General features: G+C 40.2%; 1 protein-coding gene across 8 annotated transcripts in view; it reads right to left on the reverse strand.

The window, feature by feature from the left end:
* LOC144600076 (ras-GEF domain-containing family member 1C-like) overlaps positions 1-21409 on the reverse strand; it is a 161603-nt gene that overhangs the window by 36934 nt on the left and 103260 nt on the right. Inside the window, exons 1-4 of one of the 8 annotated variants that reach the window (XM_078411452.1) lie at positions 15675-15690; positions 7421-7504; positions 6892-7042; positions 3400-3578 (exon numbers count right to left, since the gene is read on the reverse strand). In XM_078411452.1, coding sequence (XP_078267578.1) covers positions 3400-3578; positions 6892-6946 — 234 coding nt within the window. In that variant the 5' untranslated portion in view covers positions 6947-7042; positions 7421-7504; positions 15675-15690. Of the gene's footprint in view, positions 1-3399; positions 3583-6891; positions 7043-7420; positions 7505-15674; positions 16068-21409 lie in introns of those variants that run through there. The other 7 variants (XM_078411450.1, XM_078411453.1, XM_078411455.1 and 4 more) reach the window with 7 other exon arrangements.

Raw genomic sequence — 21409 nt, forward strand, 5'->3', positions numbered from 1 at the left:
TTGAGTTGGAACCCTTCTTCAGACTGCAGAACTACCATCAGAGAGAGGAGAACTTCTTCAAAGTAGGAGATTTCACAGTGGAGCAGACCTGCAGATGCTGGTTTATACCGGAGATAATCAAAGTCTAAAAAAGGATTCCAACCTGAAACGTCACCTAATCTTTTTCTCGAGAGATGGTGCCTGACCTGCTGAGTTACTCCAACATTTTGTATTTATCTTTGGTATAAACCAGCATCTGCAGTTCATTTCTACACAAGTTACGCCAGCTCTTCTGTGTCTATCTTTGGTACAGACTGCATGAGAGAGGTTTGGAGGACAATTTTGATTGCTGAAATTGCCATAGTGTAAAAAGAGTTTAGTGCACTGGGCTAAAATGGCTTAAGGTCCTGTTACTCCAGATCACAGTTAGAGGGTTGGAGAAAGTTGCAGAAGCCAATAGGCGATAACAAAATAAATGTTCTGGCTTTCAACTGTATGTTTGAAACAAGGAACCAATGGTAGCTGCTTCAGGTGGGCATCATGATCAAATAGCACTTACCCAGAGACAGGATGGTGTTAAGATTATTTTACATCGATTACAATTTCTGTAAGCAATGGTTTACAAATTTGGTGTGAAGGAAACTGGAGGAATTGAGACAAGAGGTAATGAATACAGGAATAATGCTTTAAATAGGAGTAAAGGAAATGTGGAGATAAAAGATGAACGATATTGCAATAGTGGAAAGTACTTCTGGCTATTGGTAAAGACACAAAAAAAAATCATAGTTTATGGATGGGGCAGGGCAACCTGCTGGACAAGCTATTTCAATCAATGATAAATATCATTGTACTATTGGTTTTTTTAAAGTCTTTTCTCTGCTGTAGTGCAGGACGGAGACAAAGCCTTTGAAACGTGCTGTTTATTCTAGAGTCAAGAATGACTGGCGCCACCTGGTGGTGAGGATTCATTTGCAGAAATATGTAGTTCCGGCATCACAGGTTGAAAGATAAAATATAGGCTTGTTTGTGTCATTAGACGCAGTGTGAAAGATAGGACTAAAACCAAACCAACCCAATAAATGGATAGGGCAGGTGGAAAATCGCCTTCTCCTTTTTTATTAGGATAGCAGTAGATTTAGACTTGTTTAGGCTGTGGAGATACAGTGTGGAAACAGGCCCTTCGGCCCACGAAGTCCGTGCCGCCCAGCGATCACGCCATACACCAGAACTATCCCACATACAATTTACAATTTTCACCAAAGCCAATTAACCTATACGTCTTTGGAGTGTGGGAGGAAACCGGAGCACCCGGAGAAAACCCATGCGGTCACAGAGAGAATGTACAAACTCTGTACAGACAGCAGTCAGGATGGAACCCAGGTCACTGGCACTGTAAGGCAGCAACTCTACCGCCATTCCACCCTTTTTAGGTGAATGCGTGGAATTTGCTTTGCTGTTACTCTGTTTTGGCTGGTGAAGGGAAGCAACAAAATATTTTCTTATCTTCGGCCTTGTTTCTAGCAAAGGTAGTTTCAGTTTCCCTATGGATTCATTGTTTTAGAATGGAATAGGGCAAAGGAAATGCTATTCAGTTTGTAACACAGATATAGACAGGTCTGCCTATTATTGTCCTATCATTTAATTAGACATAAAACAGTGTTGCTTCATCCTGTGGGAATTACTAGCATCTAATAGAAGATCCAGAACCAGTAAAATTTGTTTTTTTTAAAACTGTGCACAGGACTCCTATCTTACAAAGGAATGAAAGAATGCCAACAAGACACGATGTGGCGATGGGAAATGGACCAAGACTGACAAGAAAAATAAGTCATGGATTTCGAGGGATGTGACTACAATATGGTATGGGCTAGGATAACATATGAGAAGGTCATGAATTTTGCAAGGCTAATTTTGATGGCTGAGGATAAAGTTTGAAAAAATAAAATGAAAAAACGATCTTGTTAATGCCATGACATTAAACATCAAAGGGAAACATTTAAAATACCATTCCAATGAACTCAGGAAAAAGTCTTCTGATTTAAAAAAAACAAGAATAAAGTAAATATGAAGTGGGAAGTCCAAATTGTGAACTGGTTCCGCTAAAAGGTCTGGTTTTCAGCAGTGCTCAAAGTTATTTCGGGTCATTCTTTAAAACCTTCATTTTAACTTGAGTTACTCAGCAGGATTGAGGCATTTATTCAGATATGTTTCACAGTGCATTACTTTCACTCTGCATTAAATCAATAGAGAGCAAGTAAAGTAGGCATCTGACCTGAATTCAACCTAATGGGCCATTCTTAGTCACGTGTGTGACCACAAAATGTGAAAAATTGTAGAATACACCTCTTCTAATTCTGAAAGCATTACAGCCCTACATTGTTTTGTACTGTACATATGACATATATGTCGAAGTTTATCAAGTGAAATTTTTATATGTTATGCTGACAATGCTTGTTTAGGGTCAGATGTGACCAGTCACACATGTGACTAAGAATGGCCCAAATCCAGCCCTCATATACAAGTCCTCCATTTCACACAGTCTGCTCTTAAGCAGGTTCTCAACTCAAAACGTCAATTTACATCTTTTACTATACATTTTCTAAAATACACCATTTTGAAGAAATGTAGAGCAAAATAAGTTTAACTGCAAATTCATAAGCCTTTGATACTGAGTTTCACATATCATTAGACTTTACTTTAGACTTAAGTGATACAGCGCAGAAACAGGCCTTTCGGCCCACTGACTCCGCACTGACCAACGATCACCCCATACACTAACATTATGTTACATACTAGGGACAATTCTACAACTTGCCGAAGACAATTAACCTATAAATCTGTAAGTCTTTGAAGTGTGGGAGGAAACCGGAGCACCCGGAGAAAACCCACGTGGTCACAGAGCGAACGTACAAACTCCGTACAGACAACACCCATAGTCAGGATCGAACCTGGATCTCTGGTACTGTAAGGCAGTAACTCTACCGCTGCACCACTGTGCCGCAGATCAATTGGTTGATGATAGTGAAACACAGAGAACGAGTAAAACATTTAGTCCCTGTTGAATTTATCAAAAATAAACCTTAATCACAGAGTTATTTTGCTCTGAAACTGAAGCCTAATTTTTGTGAACCATTCGGAATCTGGAACAAAGGTCAGGTACGCTGGAAGATCTCAGCGGGTCAAGCTGCATCTGTGGAAGGCCTCGTGATGGTGAAATGGATCACTGATATTGAATAGAACAAATGCACAAGAAACATGACATTTAAAAGATATAATTATTCTATAAATGTTCTCGTAATCTTCAAAATGTTTCCACGTCTATGTAAATGTATAACATAATGTTTGTGGAAACAAATTAACACGTCTTAAAATAACATTGACCATTTCACGGACTATGCCATAAACCTTCTGGGTACTTACTTCAGGATAGTAATCAACTGTAGGGATGAGATGCTCGATCAAAGCCTCTAAAGATGCAGAGATGAGGTTACCATCCTGAAATATCAACCTTCCATGTTCATTTTCTTTAGTTGGGTGAAGCTGATGGTTAAAGCCACTGGTATTAAACATAGTTGCAGAGGTCAATGTTTGCGGCATGCCTACCTGGGGATGGAGACAGAGCCATGAGATTCAAGAAAAAAATGTCATATATACATATATAAGCATAATTTCTTGGAAAACCCACCACAAAATACAGTAACTTTCTTCCAAATGAAACTGTTTTAAATTGTAAGACCAAAGTCCTATCGTAGAAAACCATTTAAATTTTTTTACGATGCCAATTTTCAGTGTTTTAAAACACTGCTTTACTTTGAATTGCAAAACCATTCAGAGTAATAAACAAGCTCCTTCCTGTTCTTCCCATTAACTGTTAACATCGCCAGTATTCAAATGACACAATGAAGGAACTATGCTGATACAACTTTGCCTTTGTCTCTTTTTTACCATACTGGTCAAACAATATATTAGTTATGAGAGCACATTAACATTGGGGTTGAAGTTCCTTTGGAATATTTGTACGTTTGGATCATGCTTTACCCTTCTAAGAGTTACTTGAGCAAGTCTATCGTCCTTTCATCGTCCAATGCAAATCTTCAGATGCAGTTAAACCACCCAATAATCCCATAAGAAACCCCACTTTTACCAGGTCTGAGAGCTGTCATCGAATTCCTCTGAATATTGCCAATGGAAAATAAAACAGGGTGGAAGCAAAGAATCAACCCTTTGACTGCATTGATCTACGCTTGCATTTGCGCTCTTTATGGTCCCTCCATCACCGTATTACTCTATCATTTATCTTCATAACATTATACAGTTTTCCCTTCAGTCATTAAAAAAAGTCATCTTCGTTACTCTTTGTAGTATCACATTTTTAACAAATTTCACCTGAATTCCCCCATTGGATTTATTGGTAATCATATTTGTGGCCCTAAGTTTAAGTTTCACCCACATAGTGATGAAAGGAGAAGTTGGAATTGCAAGCAGCTCTCGGTTTGGAAGTGTGGGATGGTTCGGTGACAATATGTCTGTGAACTGTAAGTGATTCATATTCTTGGGTTTAAGTTCTTCAAGAAAAAATAATCAATTTCTTTCTTTATACACCATACCAAGTAAATATTGGCACGTCAAACCCTGTAGTTTAAATACAGAACAGTGTATGGAATGAGCTGCCAGAGGAGGTAGTTGAGGCAAAGACTATTGCAACGTTTAAGAAACAATTAGACAGGTAGATGGATAGGACAGGTTTAGAGGGATATGGGCCATATGTAGGCTGGTGGGACTAGTGTAGCTGTTACATGTTGGCCGGTGTGGGCAAGTTGGCCCAAAGGGGCTGTTTCCACACTATATGACTCCATGACAATAATAAGTAGTGTGTATTAAGTCAATATTTTCAGTCTTTGAAAGAGGATTTTCTTAATAAGATATTGCAGGCTAAATAATAACAACTTCTACTAATGTAGCATCTATGATATTGTGTAAGCATTCCTAAATGTTTTAGAGATGCACTATCAATTCAACACTGATACCAAACTGTATAAGATGTTGGAATAAAGTGGTGTTGGGGGGAAATAACCTAAAGGAACCTGGCTGAATGGAGCCTCTGAGAGGGGAACGGATTTGTAAAGGTTTACCAAAGAAATTCCATGATCACTTAAAATGAAGAATGAGCATTTGACTTTAGACTTTAATGATTCAGTGTGGAAAGAGGCCCTTTGGTGCACCGAATCCTGGCTTAATGGAACTTCTAAGAAGAGAACGGATTTGTAAAGGTTTACCAAAGGAATTCCAGTGCTAATAGCTTTGGCGGGTGAAGGCATTGCCATCAATGGTGTTGTGATTAAATGCAGAGCTCAACGAGTGATCAGAATCGGAGGCATACAGATATCTCAGGGGATTATAAGGTTGAAGGAGCTTACAGATATAAGAAGATAAGACTCTGGGTGGATTTGCAAATAAGAGCAAGAATTTTAATATCAAGCCATTGCTTAACTGAGTGCCAGTGTAGATCATTCAACATGGGAGGGGTGATGGGTGGGTAATGGATGAAGATGACTTAAAACAAAATGATGGACGACCTCAGAGTTATAAAGAGTGGAACAAACGAGGCCAGCCAGGAATAGCCTTTTCTCAGAGTAAATGAGTAGGCAGGCAGAAGAAAAGATTCATGGATATGCTTAAAGGTTCCTTAAAGAAATGCAACATTTTCACTGACTCCGGGAAACTCTGGCTCATGATTACTTAAAATGAAGAATGAAGAATGAGCATTTGACTTTAGACATTAGACTTTAAAGATTCAGTGTGGAAACATGCCCTTCGGCCCACTGAATCTGCGCCGACCAGCGATCACCCATACACTAACATTATCCTACACAAGAGGAACAATTTACGATTTTTTTACTAATACCAATTGACCTACAATCCTGTACATCTTTGGAGTGTGGGAGGTAGCCGGAGCACCCGGGGAAATTCCATGCGGTCACCTGGGTGTCTGGTGCCGTAAGGCAGCAGCTCTACCGCTGCGCCACTGCCCCACTCATTTAACATGGTATAGAGAACCAATAGGCCATGCTTAACCTGTTCAGTGCCACTCCCGTGTATACTCGGGTCATGACCAATAGTGAAAAAAACACCTGGGAGTGAACCAGGTTAAACCTTACAAACCATCTCAACCACCCACCCCCACATTGGCTTCATTAGCCACCAGAGAACCCACCTCAGGAGAAGTAGAAAGGAGTAGTTATGTCTAAAGGTAACAAAGAGAGAGGCAGTAACACAGGCAGGTAATGTTAGTGACATTACAGAGGTAGAAAGAGTCTTAGTGGTTATAAATACTGAAACTCAACTTTAGTTTAGTTTAGAGATACAGCGCGGAAACAGGGCCTTCGGCCCACTGGGTCCACGCCGACCAGCGATCTCCACATATTAACACTATCCTACACACACTAGGGACAATTTTTACATTTACTTAGCCAATTAACCTACATACCTGTACGTCTTTGGAGTGTTTGAGGAAACCGAAGATCTCGGAGAAAACCCACGCAAATCACGGGGAGAATGTACAAACTCCGTACAGACAGCACCCGTAGTCGGGATCGAACCCTGATCTCCGGCGCTGCATTCACTGTAAGGCAGCAACTCTACTGCTGCGCCACTGTGCCACCCTCTGAGCCAAATATGACACCAAGGATGTTGACAGTCTGCATCAGTAAATGAGTTTGTGTGGAAGAAACCAAAGTTGATAAAGTACAATAATTGATATTAAAACTGAATTCAAAATATTTATGGTTCAACATAAGGGGATAGATAATAAGCAACTGGACATTTTGTCCAACTGAAATTTCTCTCCATTTTCATGCCTCCATGGCAATGAAAGACACATATGGGCCAACTAAAACAAGTTTCTATACTGACCTATTTGAAGACAGGTAGGAGTGGAACCCTCGCTACCCACGCTACAGACAGCCATAACTGTTGAATGCCTCCATCAGTAAAGGTTTGGACATTTACGCTGCTGGAGTTGGCACCATTGCTGGAGTTGCTGGTTTGAAGAGATGGTCCCGACCTGCAATGACAAGGCCATTGTGTCTACAAATGCAAGTTGTTGCTCAACCTTCCATCAGGAAACTCTCCAGCTTTAACCAGGAATGTCTGTTAATTTTCAGATTTTCAAACATCAGGATTTTCAGGGGCTCACTTTGCCTTTGCCTCTTCTCTTTGTTTCACACATAAAACAGCTCCGAGTCAGTGATTGAGCAGCCATGCCACCAGCAGGGACCACACAGCCATTGCTCTTGAGATCCTTAAACATGCACAGCAGATCTCCCTCTTGCTGTGCATCATTAATACAAAAGAAGCATTGTGTTTCTTTTTAATAGTTCAAATTTATTCCTATTTAATTCTCTGTTAGACTTTATGCTTGAACTACAGTCATACTTCATACCTTGCATTGAATTCAAAGGAACTGAAGCTGCGTTCTTGAACAAAGCACACAAAGTGCTGGAGGAACTCAACGGGTGAACCGCATCTGTGGAGGGAATGGACAGACAATGCACTCAGATGCTGCCTGACACACTGAATTGTCTATTATCTAGCATTTTGTGTTCTGCTCACGATTCCAGCATCTGTAGTTACTTGACAGGTTTAGCACGAGTAGGCAAAGGGAATTTTCTTCTCTATTAATAGCCAGGCAGGCTGTATTGTGAGGGGCTCCGTAAATTGGCAACTTTCGTGATAAAATCACGGTTACAAATCGTTTTCGCGGTCTTTACAAGCTCTGCTGGGTCTGACTTGCAGAGGCCAACTAAATGCAAAGGTTCTCGGGTATACATTTTTCAGAGATATTGTCAGCAACAGTACAATGGGCTTACATATTCACATTTTGTTATGGATTTTCATAGAATTTAAATCAGGTCACTGTGAATTCCACAACTCTGTACTTTAAATCAGTGCATTACCATTCTTTATCTGTGCCCTGTATGTTAATGTGATTGAATGATAAGAACCAAAATGAATGTAGTTTAAAAATTGACAATGGGAGAAACATTTGACCACTGCAACATGCTGACTTGTCTTGTAGTTTTGCTGTAACTATCAAATTTCCAGGGGCGCCAAATGTTGTGGGCAAGCAGTTCTGGTCAAATGTCTAAAGAAATTGGAGCTATATTCTTTAGAGTTTCAAAGATGAGGTGTGATCATATTGCTTTTAGGGGCACGGCAGGATAGATATGAAGATGATTTGGTGAGTGGTGGAAACTCAAATGAGAGTTAATGAGAGCTAATGAGATTTAAAATTGAGTTGAGTAGGAACTTGCTCATTTAGTTAAGGGATACAGTGTGGAAACAGGCTCATTGGCCCACTGAGACCATGCCGACCAGCAATCACCATACACTAGTTCTATCCCACACACTAGAGACAATTTACAGAAGCCTATTAACCTACAAACCTGCATGTCTTTGGAATGTGGGAGGAAACCAGGGCATTCGGAGAAACCCACGGGGTCACAGGGAGAAAATACAAATTTTGAACAGGCGGCACCTGTAGTCAGGATCAAACATAGAAAATAGGTGCAGGAGTAGGCCATTCGGCCCTTCGAGCCTGCACCGCCATTCAATATGATCATGGCTGATCATCCAGCTCAGTAACCTGTACCTGCCTTCTCTCCATACCCCCTGATCCCTTTAGCAAAAAGGGCCACATCTAACTCCCTCTTAAATATAGCCAATGAAATGGCCTCAACTACCTTCTATGGCAGAGAATTCCACAGACTCACCACTCTCTGTGTGAAGAAATGTTTTCTCATCTCGGTCCTAAAAGACTTCCCCCTTATCCTTAAGCTGTAACCCCTGGTTCTGGACTCCCCCAACATCGGGAACAATCTTCCCGCATCTAGCCTCTCCAACCCCTTAAGAATTTTAAGGGACCCAGAAACCTGGGTCTCTGGCGCGGGAAGGCAACATCTACCACTGCGCACAGTGTCACTCCTGTGCCACTTCTCCTTACAGACAATGCTGATTCTCTGGAATTCTCTCCTGTAGGTTACATCATTGGGATTACTTAAAGAGGAACTAAATACATGTTTGAAAGATCTGGGAATTGAGGGCCACGGCAAACTGGCAAAGGAAAGGAGAAGCCTGTGGCAGAGGAGTCATTATCGTGTTGAATGACGAGGCAACCTTGAGAGGTCGAATAACCTTCTGCTTCCCTTTTGTTATATTCTTACGCTCTTCGACCAGCAGATCATCTTGGTACAATCCTTGCCTTTTAAATCCAGAAGAATTACACGCAGTGCAATTAAGAGACCAGGAAGGTCAGGAGGTATTCAGCTCCTCAAAGCTGTTCCAGAAAATAACTGATATATTCCAAGTGTCTGCGGCATTAGGTTAATTTATTTCAGCATATTTTCATATTTGGTTTACCCTTAATGGTAAATTATACAGTTGTAAGTTGTCAAGAGTCACGAGTGTTTTATTGTCATACACTATGTCCCAGACAGAACAACAAAATTCTTACTTGCTGCAGCATAACAGAATATGTAAACATTGAGTTGTAATCTCAAAGCACAGTTCTTATACCACATTCTTAATTATTTTGGTAGTGGTATGAATTTCAATCAAAGGCCTTGGAAGAATTTTTATTAATGTGACTTCATGTACAGATTTCCCAATTGTAAGTGAGAGTAAACTATTTTTGAATTTTAGAGGAATCAAGGGACATGGGGACAGGACAAGAAAATGGTAATAGGATGATCAGACAGAATCTTACTGAATGATAGAGCAGGTTTATAGTGAACTACCACTCCTATTTCTTACGTATGTTCTTATTTAGGGGCTGTCAATGATGTGAAAATTGTGCAGTTGACACCAACTGTATAACTTTAAGTATAAGTGCTGTCAGAGCAGATATTAGTACTTCCACTAAGTATTCATATCAGCAACATGTTTTGTCGCCTGAAGGATGAAACTGTTAAATGCTCTGTCAGCTTTTAACAATAATAAAGTTAAGAGATCAGATTTTAAATTCAAATTTTCAACGCATTGTAGCTTCTGGCATATTCGCAAAAAAGCATGTTAACGATGCAATATAAATTGAGGCTACTTCTGTAATTTAACTCAGTAAAAAAGTAAACTAATATTCTAACAAACATAAAGAAATCGAGCAATTATTTTTCTTTTTCATTTGAATTTAGAAATAATTTTTCATTAATCATTCAGTTATAGTTTAGAAAACGAGTCAGTCTAATCCCAATTAATAAAAAGTTTAACAAAAATAATCAAATAAATGTAAACATTCTTCCAACATTTAAAGAACGTCCTGTGTGTTTTAATAAAGCACAATCAGATCCTTCAGTGGACAGTTTGCTTGTTTGCTGTGATCTCTCCTTCATTATAGTGTTGACCAACATTTGTACAGGTAGTTCTGTTGCCATATGTTTCAGTAAAGTGAATTGGAAATAATGCAAGTAATGGATTATGGAACACCATTTGTATTACACATGTCGCCTATAACATGATTTCAATTAGGAACTAGAGAACTACTTGAAAATTGCTCTAGAAAAAAAGCTGCACTGGGAAAAAAACTATTTCCAGGTAACCTCCCCGTCATAATTAAACAGCATTGTCTCTCAGAATACAGCTGCCACATTAACCTTGAATAGCCATGGCAATTGACAAGATATTGCTTTTGGTGAGACTTGCGAAATGATCATCTGTTAAAAAATGTAGCACAGAGCCTTTAGTATTTTTAAGCAGTAATAAAAATAAACTTATTGCTTTTGAAAAGACCTTTATTTTTGAAAATCCTCCAGGAAAAATAACTTTGTTATTGCAAATCTGAAACTATCTGGCCAGTAAACCCCATTGACACAATTGTTGTTATAACATGATTTTCTGTAATGCAAGGTTTCTCAGGAGTGCAATTATAGCATTATTGCAGAACTACCTGTGCAATATTGTGAGCTATCTATCATCCAATCCAATAAAACAGGACGTTGGAGAGGAACAGGCATCTCAGGTCTTACTATGTGTAGGAAGGAACTGCAGATGCTGGTTTAAACCGAAGATAGACACAAAATGCTGGAGTAACTCAGTGGGACAGGCAGCATCTCTGGAGAGAAGGAATGTGTGATGTCCAGGTCTGAAGAAGGGTCTCGACCTGGGTCTGAAGGGTCTCAACCTGAAACGTTACCCATTCCTTCTCTCCAGAGATGCTGCCTGTCCCGCTGAGTTACTCCAACATTTTGTGTCTATCTTCAGGTCCTACTATTCTACCTTCTCATTTATCATTTGTTCCAGTGTCTAATATTTCATTACTCAACGAGTTCTGGTTGCCAGTGTGGTGTATTCCCTCCCTTTCCCAGGGAGGAGCAATGCTTGATGAGAGAGCAGGGTTGTGTTCCCTGCTCTGTGTAACACAGGTTCTTCTTCCCTTTGGATATGGTTACCCGCTGAGTGCACACGGTCACCCTTCAAGCTTAGAAAGCTGAGAGAAAATAAACAAAGACAAGAAAATGCTAAAAGTGTCAAAATGTATTTCAAATGTTCATGTAATACTGGCAAATAAAATGTCATAAGTGTCAAAATCATTTGAAAATGGATGGAAATATGACAGGTTTGTGATTTAAAGTAAATTTTAATGTTTTTTTTTTCCAAAATGTAACATCAATTGTCATTTGTATTTATGAATAGCTGAATCAGGAAACAAGGTTAGCAATCAGTGGCAATAGAAACTGCAGATGCTACAACCAGTGCTGGAGGAACCCAGTGGGTCAGGCAGTCTGAAGAAGGGTCCATTCACTCCACAGTAGGTCACAGGGCGAATCACTGTCCATTCCTCCACAGTAGGTTACCAATCATTTGTTTATAATGTATGTATTCACAAACCCACCTGTAACTACTTTCTTATTAAGAATATCTAAAATATATATTTTTTAAATGGATAAATATAAAATATAAACATTCATTAAAATCTGCGAATCAATGCAAGAAATATTAATTGCAGTTGGTGATGAGTGCATTGGCAATACTGTAGCAAAATGCACTCAAGGACTGCTTGGCACTAACCAGCAACCTAAATGCAGAGGAGAGACATGTGGAGAAGAGAGACAGGAGAGAGCAGCCAAGGAAACACTGCAAAGCAACAATATCGTCAACGTGAATGAATACTGTTGGAAGATGTGAACTATATTTTGATCTCAACTGAGAAGTGCATTCACTATGGAAATGGGCGTCATTCTCCATGTTTTATCTTAGCGAGTGCAATGTTTACTTAAACAGGAAAAATGTTAAGAGAATGATCAACCACCATCCTACTGAAAGGTAGAGCAAGTCCATGATCAATCCCTATTCCTTCTTCTTATGTATGTTCTTATTTAGGATAGAAAAATCAATTTTCTGTGGAAATAGCAGTCAGTCTCCAAGTATTATCTTAGCGAATGCATTGTTAAAACAAAATCTTCCCTCCCTGGGAAGCCAACTGGCCAGTTTGAACTTTCATCCAGATGATATTGCAACGCATTTTTAAAGAAATTGAATGTTGACAGACCACAGTTGTTTCAATGCTGTCCTTCTCAAATAGGAGGAGCAATTTGATTAGAATGTTGATAACATGAATGCAAATATTTTAGCTTGAAAATTCAGTGTGTGTTCCTTAACTTGAAAAATTTGGAAAACAAATTTTAAAAATTGGAAAACCGTTTTTACAAGCCAAACTTATTCACTGAACCTAATACGACACAGGAAATCTAGAAGTGAAGAAATTGTTCATTTGCTGCTTTAAAGTCAATTGCAGAAAAGGTTGTTCTCATGGTGAAAAAATCACTTTACAGAATCCTGCATAAATGTTATGAGAAATTATGGAAGACCTCAGGGTGCAGGTACATCGTATCATGAGATAGACCTAGGGGCACAGGTACATAGTTCCATAAAGGTGGCAACACAGGCAGACAGAACGATGTAGAAGGCATTTGGCACGCATACCTTCATCAGTCATTTACGAAGTATAGGAATTAGGGACATTGTGTTACATCTATACAAAACTTTGCTCGGGACACATTTGGAGTACTGTGTACAGTTCTGGTCGCCCTGCTATAGGAAGGATGTCATTAAACTGGGAATGGTGCAAAAAAGATTTACAATGATGCTATGCATCAGGAGGGTTTGAGTTATAAGGAGAGAGTGGATAAGCTGGGTCTTTCTCTGGAGCAGAAAGGTATATCAAATCATGAGGGGCATAAATAAGGGCATAAATAAGCTACAGATCTCTCCCACCTGAGGAGAGGGGAGTCTAAAACTAGAGGGCATAGCTTTAAGGTGATAGGGAAAGACTTAAAAGAGATCTGAGGGGGCAGTTTTTTTTTCACACAGAGGGTGTTGTGTACATGAAGTGAGTTGCCAGAGGAAGTGATAGAGGCAGACACAATATAACATTTAATAGACATTTAGACAGGTACATGGATGGGAAAGATTTGGAGGGATATGAGTCAGGCGCACGCAAGCAGGACTAGCTTGTCTAGACAACGTGTCGGCATGGATGGATTGAGCCGAGTGGCCTGTTTCTGTACTGTATAGTTTTACAATTCTATGGCTAACTTAAAAAATATCTGTATCGATGGTGGTATAAGAATGTCATGTTCAGATGTCTCACTTTTTAAAGCAATCTAACCGGTTCTTCTTGTTTGGCATATTTGCTGACAGCACACACATATTTCAGTTTAACTAAACTAAAATAAACTGCATGACATATTAATTTGATTTTTTAATTTGGATTATTTTTCTTTCGTAAAACTATTCTGATCCCGGCGTCCCATGAGAAAGCATCCTCTCAAGATGATCGTACATCATCACCCTTCTGCCAGGCACCTTAGAAGATTGGGTAAGTGACCCAGACTATGATGGCATGAATCCTTATTCATGAGTCAGGAACATATCAAAATACTGACTTGTCTGTCTTACGTCCCAGCTCTCAGACTTCCGAGTCAGCGTGCGGGACACAATCATGAAAACAAATAGTATTTATTTTTGGGGCACAAGGAAAAAAATAGTAGTCTCTGGACTACATAAAAGCAACCACCACCTCTCACCACTGCGGCACTTGGCATACTTCGAACCAGTCAAAAAACAGGACAATCACATCCCATACATCACCATGGGAAATCATGTGCGTAGGGCTTCGAATAACATTATAATTGTAAATCTCATGTAACAAATAGTGATCTTGTTCCATCTCCCATCCATGATCAGTACTTGTATGGTAGTTAGTGTAAAATCAATTGTACGGTGTTCAACCATTTCTTTAGTAGCTAATTGGGATTTCCTGGTTAGATCTCAAAAAAATGAATCCTTTGGGGAATCTGTTGGAATATTTATTTTTGTTAAATTAAACTTTCACAAACAGCGTGATGATAATGACCTGATAGTTAACATTCCTGTGATATAAATATTGGCCGGGACCACAGGTTGAAATAATTTAAATCAAATTTTCCCACATTTTAAAAAATGCCCACAGAACTAACAAATCTTTACTCTCAAGGGAGTGTATTTAAAAAAATGGCTTAGTCAGTTAGCCTTCTGAAAATGGGAACTGTCATCAAATCTCCTATTTTAAAAATAAATCAGCAAATCATAACTTATTTCCCACTCAGACATGGTGAAAGTGGAACATCACACAAATTGTGAGCGTTAATACTTTTTTAAAAAGTCTGATATTTAATGCAACAATATTTAACAGAACCATCCAATTATCCTGTTTAAGATCTTTATATCCTACAATGGCCAAAATATGGTCCTCACATGAAACAACCTCACCGCAGACTCTCATAAAACCAAGATGTAACCCAGACATTAGGGATAAAATAAAAGAAGAGAAACATTTTTTTCTCTTGAAATATTTTTAGATTCTTGAGATAAATTTTCACTTGACCATTGACCATGACTGGGCAATGAAACCTTTTGGGCAATATAATCATTTCTCATCTTGCAATCTTGAAAATCTGGAGTGTTTGCATCTTAAGAGTTTGTTGCTTGAGTAAATTCAAAGCAAATTCCAGTGCCCTTTGACCCAAATCTCCATAGTGACCATTGACTACTTTCTTTTATGCCAAATTCACTCCTTATTGTGCCCACGCATGCCTCTCCCACAAGGGTTCCAATTGTCTAGACATTTAGTTATTCTATCAACAAGTGATTAGATATTTTCTTATGTTCGGTGAAAAAGGATTATATTAGTTATGAAAATGACTTCCAGTGGATAGGCACAGCCCCTCCCTCTTACATTTTGCACATGGTTGCAACAAATACGCTGAATGAACCACAAAAAGGGGAAGATTTTGTTTTGACTCCAGCATGAAATTCGGTTGTTCAATGGTAACAAAATAACACGATTCGAAAAAATCACCTCCTTGAATAAAGTGACAACAAATATGGATATGTTTTCTCATCCACTATTTATATAACTTTGAACAATTCCACTCGAGGGAATTATATTGATTGACTGAAACTGATTGGAAACTAAGGCTTACCCAGTCAAGAGTAAATCAACGTTCAGACTACCAACGATGGAATTTCACTTGTTATAGATTCTGTTCAAACTCTGTCAAAATTTCTTCCTGTATCAACTCATACTTCACACAAACAGGTCATTGAGGCAAACCAAAGCTATCGTAGCAATAGCGAAAAGAAGTTAAAGGCTTTGGACGTACCTGTAATCAACAGACCCCACGGATTAGTCTGGCGTGGAGAGAATACTCCAGTAATGCTTTCACCTACGACGCTAAGTGTGAAAGGTGGACCCTTGTGTACAAATTCTTCACCTTGTTGTTGCCCATTCATCAGGTCAATTACACCCCGCGTCCTCTCCAGCAACGGCTCACTAAAAATGGCTTACTACTACTACTACAATGGAAGTAGAAGCGGCTCAAATGTGCGGAAGAAGGAACAAGCAAACACACACCTCCAGGAGACAGCTGAGCTGTGCGAGCAGAAGCCAGATCTCTGAAACAGGATACCGCGAAGGAGTGTTCAGCTGGAGGCAGGTCCCTTACAAATATGCACTGCACACACAGCCCACAAGCAGAAGTCTTCACGTGTGGGTGCTGAGGACAAGAAGGAAAAAAACGCATTCAGTGGCTGACAAGGAGATCGCACCTCTGAACAGTTTCATTGCTTTACGCTGCTGGCTGCATTTGGAAGGCAGGTGCGACTATTCATCGCAAACATCAGCTGGGAATCCACATGCACTTCCCTCCCTCTCTGCCCACTCCCCGAACATGCATTCAAATGAGCTCATGCCTGAGAGGCAAAGGTTGCTTCACAATGGCTGTCTCGCACACGCACGCCACAATTACAGAGTGAAAGGCAGTTGAAAACACATTATGTCAGCGGACTGGGGGCTTTGAATGGCTGGAATAGACTTGCACACAACAGGAGCTGTCCGCAAAATGGTATCCCGTTTTCCGTGCTAACGCCAGCACTTGTTCTGAATAAATCAACATTTCAGTTGCCTTAACACCTTTGCATGCCAGACGTAGAGCAAACTACGTGGAATAAAGTGAAAATATCAAAGTCTAACCATTGCAAAAATGACTGGATCCTTTCACAAACTCTAGTAAATTTTAGTAGAGCATTTCCTTTAAAAATGTGGGAACTGCATTTAAGGCAGATAACAATGTGCGCAATATTCATCCTTGCAAATGGCTTAAGATCTGCAACTAAATCTTTGATTACATTTTAACACTATCATTCCCCGTACCAGCAAGAGGGCCACATGTTTCGGACTTCAATAGAAGGTACGATTAGATTACTCGTTTATTTAGTTCCCAGTCTATTATACACTTCAGACTAAATTTCACCACGTTTGTTTGTGATGGAGGGCGGCACATAGATTGTGAGCAGCATCATAAATTTAATAATATATTGCCGTGTGTGCTATGAATACTGACCCAGGAAATTACATCACGTGGCGTTGTTTATAGCACTGTGCGTATGGTAATCAATTATTCCCAGAGTGAATGTCAGTATCATGGTTTCTGGGTTAAATTGCATTACTCAGGAAACTCGATCGGCTGCGTCCCGTCGTGAAAAAGTTGAAAGGCACATGCATCATCAGTTGCATCCACTCAGATGTACATGTAATGCAAACACACATGCAAGAAATCTGAACCACACATAGAAAATGCTGTACATATTTTGCAGGTCAGTCAGCATCGGTAGAAAGAGAAACAGAGTTAAAGGTTGAAGACTTTTAACTACAATGGAAATTAAGGTTGAAAGTGTGAAATTAAGGTTGAAAGCGTGAAATTAAGGTTGTAAACCTTTCTTCAGAAGCAGTTTTTGTTTTTATTGCACATGTAACGTAACGGGCACAAAAATAGTAACATAATTAGGTGTAATCAGTGCATCTCCACTTGACAATAGGAACTCCATTCAGCTGAGTCCTTTATTTATGTATCAGCTCTGCTTTGACCACATTCCCCTCATTCAACCTAATTTACCCACACTCGATCTTCCCAACCATTGATATTCTGATTCCCAGGGCCAAATCACCCAAACTAATCCCCTCCAAACCAGCTACCCATCCACAAACTTGCTCACCAGCCTATCCGCCTGACTGGCGACCACAGGACACAGTGTTTCTCAACCTTTTTACCCTTGCAACCCTTGAAATAATTTTCATGTCTCAGGGAACCCCTACTTAAAAATTCGTCACGTACAGCTCCTGTCCACTGACCACTAAAGGCCGTTTCACACTGGCGCCATATAGATGTCGCTAAATATATTCCCTATGATTATTATACTTTTAAATTACATAACAGGTTGAGGACTTTATTATAATACCCAATAATTTTCCAAGAATATGCGTACATGTATAATAAAATTACGAATATTAAATTTAACACAAAAATGACTCAAAAATGCATTTACATATGATTAGCAAGGATGTGCAATTTTGCTCTACATTGGTTCTAGTCCTGGGGAAAACAAACCCACATATGACCACTGATTGCAGTAATTTAAAGTATAATGTCATCTTGCTTATTGAAGTATATATTGAAGTATTTGTTGAAGTAAATTCGCACATAAATTAATAATCAGCCCAAAAAGGTGGCAATTGGCTTTTCTGCTGTGTTTTATATTTTAACCCCGTCTTAATTAATTAATATAGTAATATAATCTTGCACTTAAATTTAATATTTACTCATTACAGTTCCACCACTGGTTTTCCGGCACTATTGGTTCCAGAAAATCAGAAAATGGTTTATCCATTTTACCTGACCGAAGGAGGTCACGGCCTCCAAGAGGGGTACAACTGTACCGGAACGGTCCACCTAGGCTGCTGGCAGGGTCTGAGATATCGGCCTGCAAAGACGGCCAAGGAAGTTGGCTATGGGGATAGATGTGCTGGCTCCAGGTGGGCTGGAGTTCCAGAAACCCGGCCGCTGGTTGCAAATTCAACCCACCGATTGGCCATGGAAGTCCCGATGAGGTTGAGATTGGCTGCCTTGCCCAGCCTAGGTGCCACTTTCAGGGAGGCTTCCAGCAGATCCCTAGTATTCTGGGGAACCCCGATTGAGAAACGCTGTGCTAGAGCAACTATGGGGGGGGGGGGGGGGGGGGGGTCAGGCAGCACCTCTGGAGGGCATGGATAGATAACATTTTGGGTCAAGACCCTTCGTCAGAGTCCGAAGAAGGATCCCGACCCGAAACGTCACCTATTCATTTTCGCCAGAGATGCTGCTTGATCCGCTGAGTTACTCGAGTATTTTGTGTCCATTTTTGTAAACCAGCATCTGCAGTTCTCTTGTTTTTGCCAATCACAGGTCCTGAACTCATCAATTGCAGGATTCAAATTCACCAACTACCCCATCCCCAACACACTTCATAGGCCACTGATACTGCTTGTGGTCCTCTCTCTCCCCCCCCCCCCTCCCCCCTCTCCACCCCCCCTCTCCCCCCCAAAAAAAGAGTTCATCTTCTACTGATCACCAATTGCAGGTCCCCAACTCCTGACCCACTGGGTACTGGCTCTCATGTCAATCTCCTCTCCTCTGGCTCATGTCCCTCCCTAACTTATGTCCTCTTTCAATTGCAATCCATTCTGACACAGAGATTGCTCTCCATTTAATGATTTACCTTCACATGCTCTGCATTGACATCATGCCAAAAGGGATGACTCTACCCTTGTGAGAGAACGTTTCAGCAGCACCACTACCATAGGCTTCAGGTGCAACTGAAAGTTTCTTGGCCCACTTTGGTAGGACAGATTAGTTGAGTTTAATTTAGAGATATAGTATGGAACCAGGATCTTCGATCCTTTGGGTCAGTGCCGACCAGCGATTACCTGTACACAAATTCTATCCTGCACACAAGGGCCAATTTTACAGCCAATTAATCTACAAAACTGCATGTCTTTAAAATGTGGGAGGAAACCAGAGCACCCGTAGGAACCCCAAGCGGTCACAGAGTGATGCACACACTCTGTACATACAGCACATACAGTCAGGATCGAACGCAGGGCTCTGGCACTGGAAGGCAGCAGATTTACCACTGCACCACTGTGCCGCCCCAAGATTACTTCAAGTGTGTGCTCATAAATTTCTGGGAGGTGAGCCCCACAATAAAAGAATAAAATTTTACCTATTGACTGTAGCGACAATTACAAGGGAAAACATATTTGTCAAGCTGCAAAAAATATCTTGATTGGAGAAAAATATATTTTGTCTTAATTTACCTGCAAATTAGAAAAATTGAGGGAATTCACCTAATTAACATCCATTATGAAGAGAGATCCTGAGTCCTGTCAGGGCCTGAAGGCACTTAAAGAAAATTGATGCCCGAGGATAGTAATGTAGGCATGTTGACCCCAGTGATGAGATACAAATGTGTTATTGCGGACTGCAGCACTATTTCCTGGACACCAATGATCGATAGACTTTCATGGTACTATATGGCTTAAATCCACTAGTCAAGAGAGTGTTAATTAGAAGCCAAGTGATGCAAAAGCTAAAAGACCACAGATGCGTGGAAACTGAAATTAAAACCGAGAATGATGGAAGTCGGCAACAGACTAGTCAGCAGATAATTGAGGAAGGCAGAGAGTGTGCAGCAGGGGTAATGGAACCGTTAATGCTCTTTTGCTTGTTGTCACTCTTTTAATATTAAAACTAAGGTTTGCTGCTCTAACCTCCCCTGGCTGCTCAGCACATCTTAGATCTGGGGTTAATTTGTCATTTATTTAATGGGCTGCTGAGCTTTCTCTAAAGAAAATAGACACAAAATGCTGGAGTAGCTCAGCGGGTCAGGCAGCATCTCTGGAAAAAAGGAATAGGTGATGTTTCGGGTCGAGACCCTTTGTCAGACTGAGTGTCAGGGGAGAGGGACACTAGAGGTATGAAAAGGTATGGAACAAATCAGAGCTGGTACTGATAGTTGAAATGCCCACAATGGTCCATTGTCTATCTTCGGTGTAAACCAATATCTGCAGTTCCTTTGTCTCTAAAAAATGTTAGTTTCACGAAATAAATTATGTGTTTATGAGGATTAGATTTTACACCAAATCAGTTGGAGGTGAAAAAGGTGCAGGTAAAGCAGTGGTTCAGCAGGAGGCATTGCTCTCTCTAAAGCTCTAATGACTTGTAATCGGTCCCCTCAGGCGCTGTCAGTGTGGAGTTTGCATGTTTATCCTGTGGCAACATTGTTTTTTCCTGGGTGTTTTTTTTTCCTTCCTGCACCAGGTTAATTAGTTACTGCAAATTAACCCTAATGTGGGTTTTTGGTGGGAGAATCAAGACGATACAAAATAGAATGTGAGAGAGATTGGGTTATAGGGAGAAAATAAGTGATAGAATGGATTTGTCCTGATAGATGGCATAGACTCAAAGGGCTGCAAGGACTCATTCTATGTTGTGACAAAATAAAATATGAAAAAAATCTGATTTAATTGACAAAAGTGCTGAAGAAATTATAGAATAGAGCTGCCTTGACAAACAAAATGAACCCTTCTTCAGACTAAGGAAGGATCCCGGCCCGAAATGTCACTTTTCAATGTTCTCCAGAAATGCTGCCTGAACTGTTGAGTTACTCCAGTGCTTTGTGTCTTTTTTCAAAGAGCAAAATTGTTGTTCTGGCTTGATTCAATCACATTATCAATCTCCCTGGTATACTCTGACATCATTACTCAATGTCCGTCCAACAGTGCTGGTATCATTGGCGAATTTAAAGATGGCATTAGAGCTGTATCTGGCTACATGGTCATGGTGTGGAAAGAGCAGATCAGGGTACTGAGCACATAGTCTTGAGGTTCGCCTGTGTTGATGGTTGTCAAGGAGGAAGTGTTGCCAAGTTGTACTTATTGTGGTTTGCCGATGAGGAAGTCAAGGATCCAATAGCAAAGGGACGAACAGAGACCAACCACAGTTCTCTGAGTTGGCTGATAAGT

This window comes from Rhinoraja longicauda, chromosome 14 (assembly GCF_053455715.1).
Source record: "Rhinoraja longicauda isolate Sanriku21f chromosome 14, sRhiLon1.1, whole genome shotgun sequence".
NCBI lineage: Eukaryota > Metazoa > Chordata > Chondrichthyes > Rajiformes > Arhynchobatidae > Rhinoraja > Rhinoraja longicauda.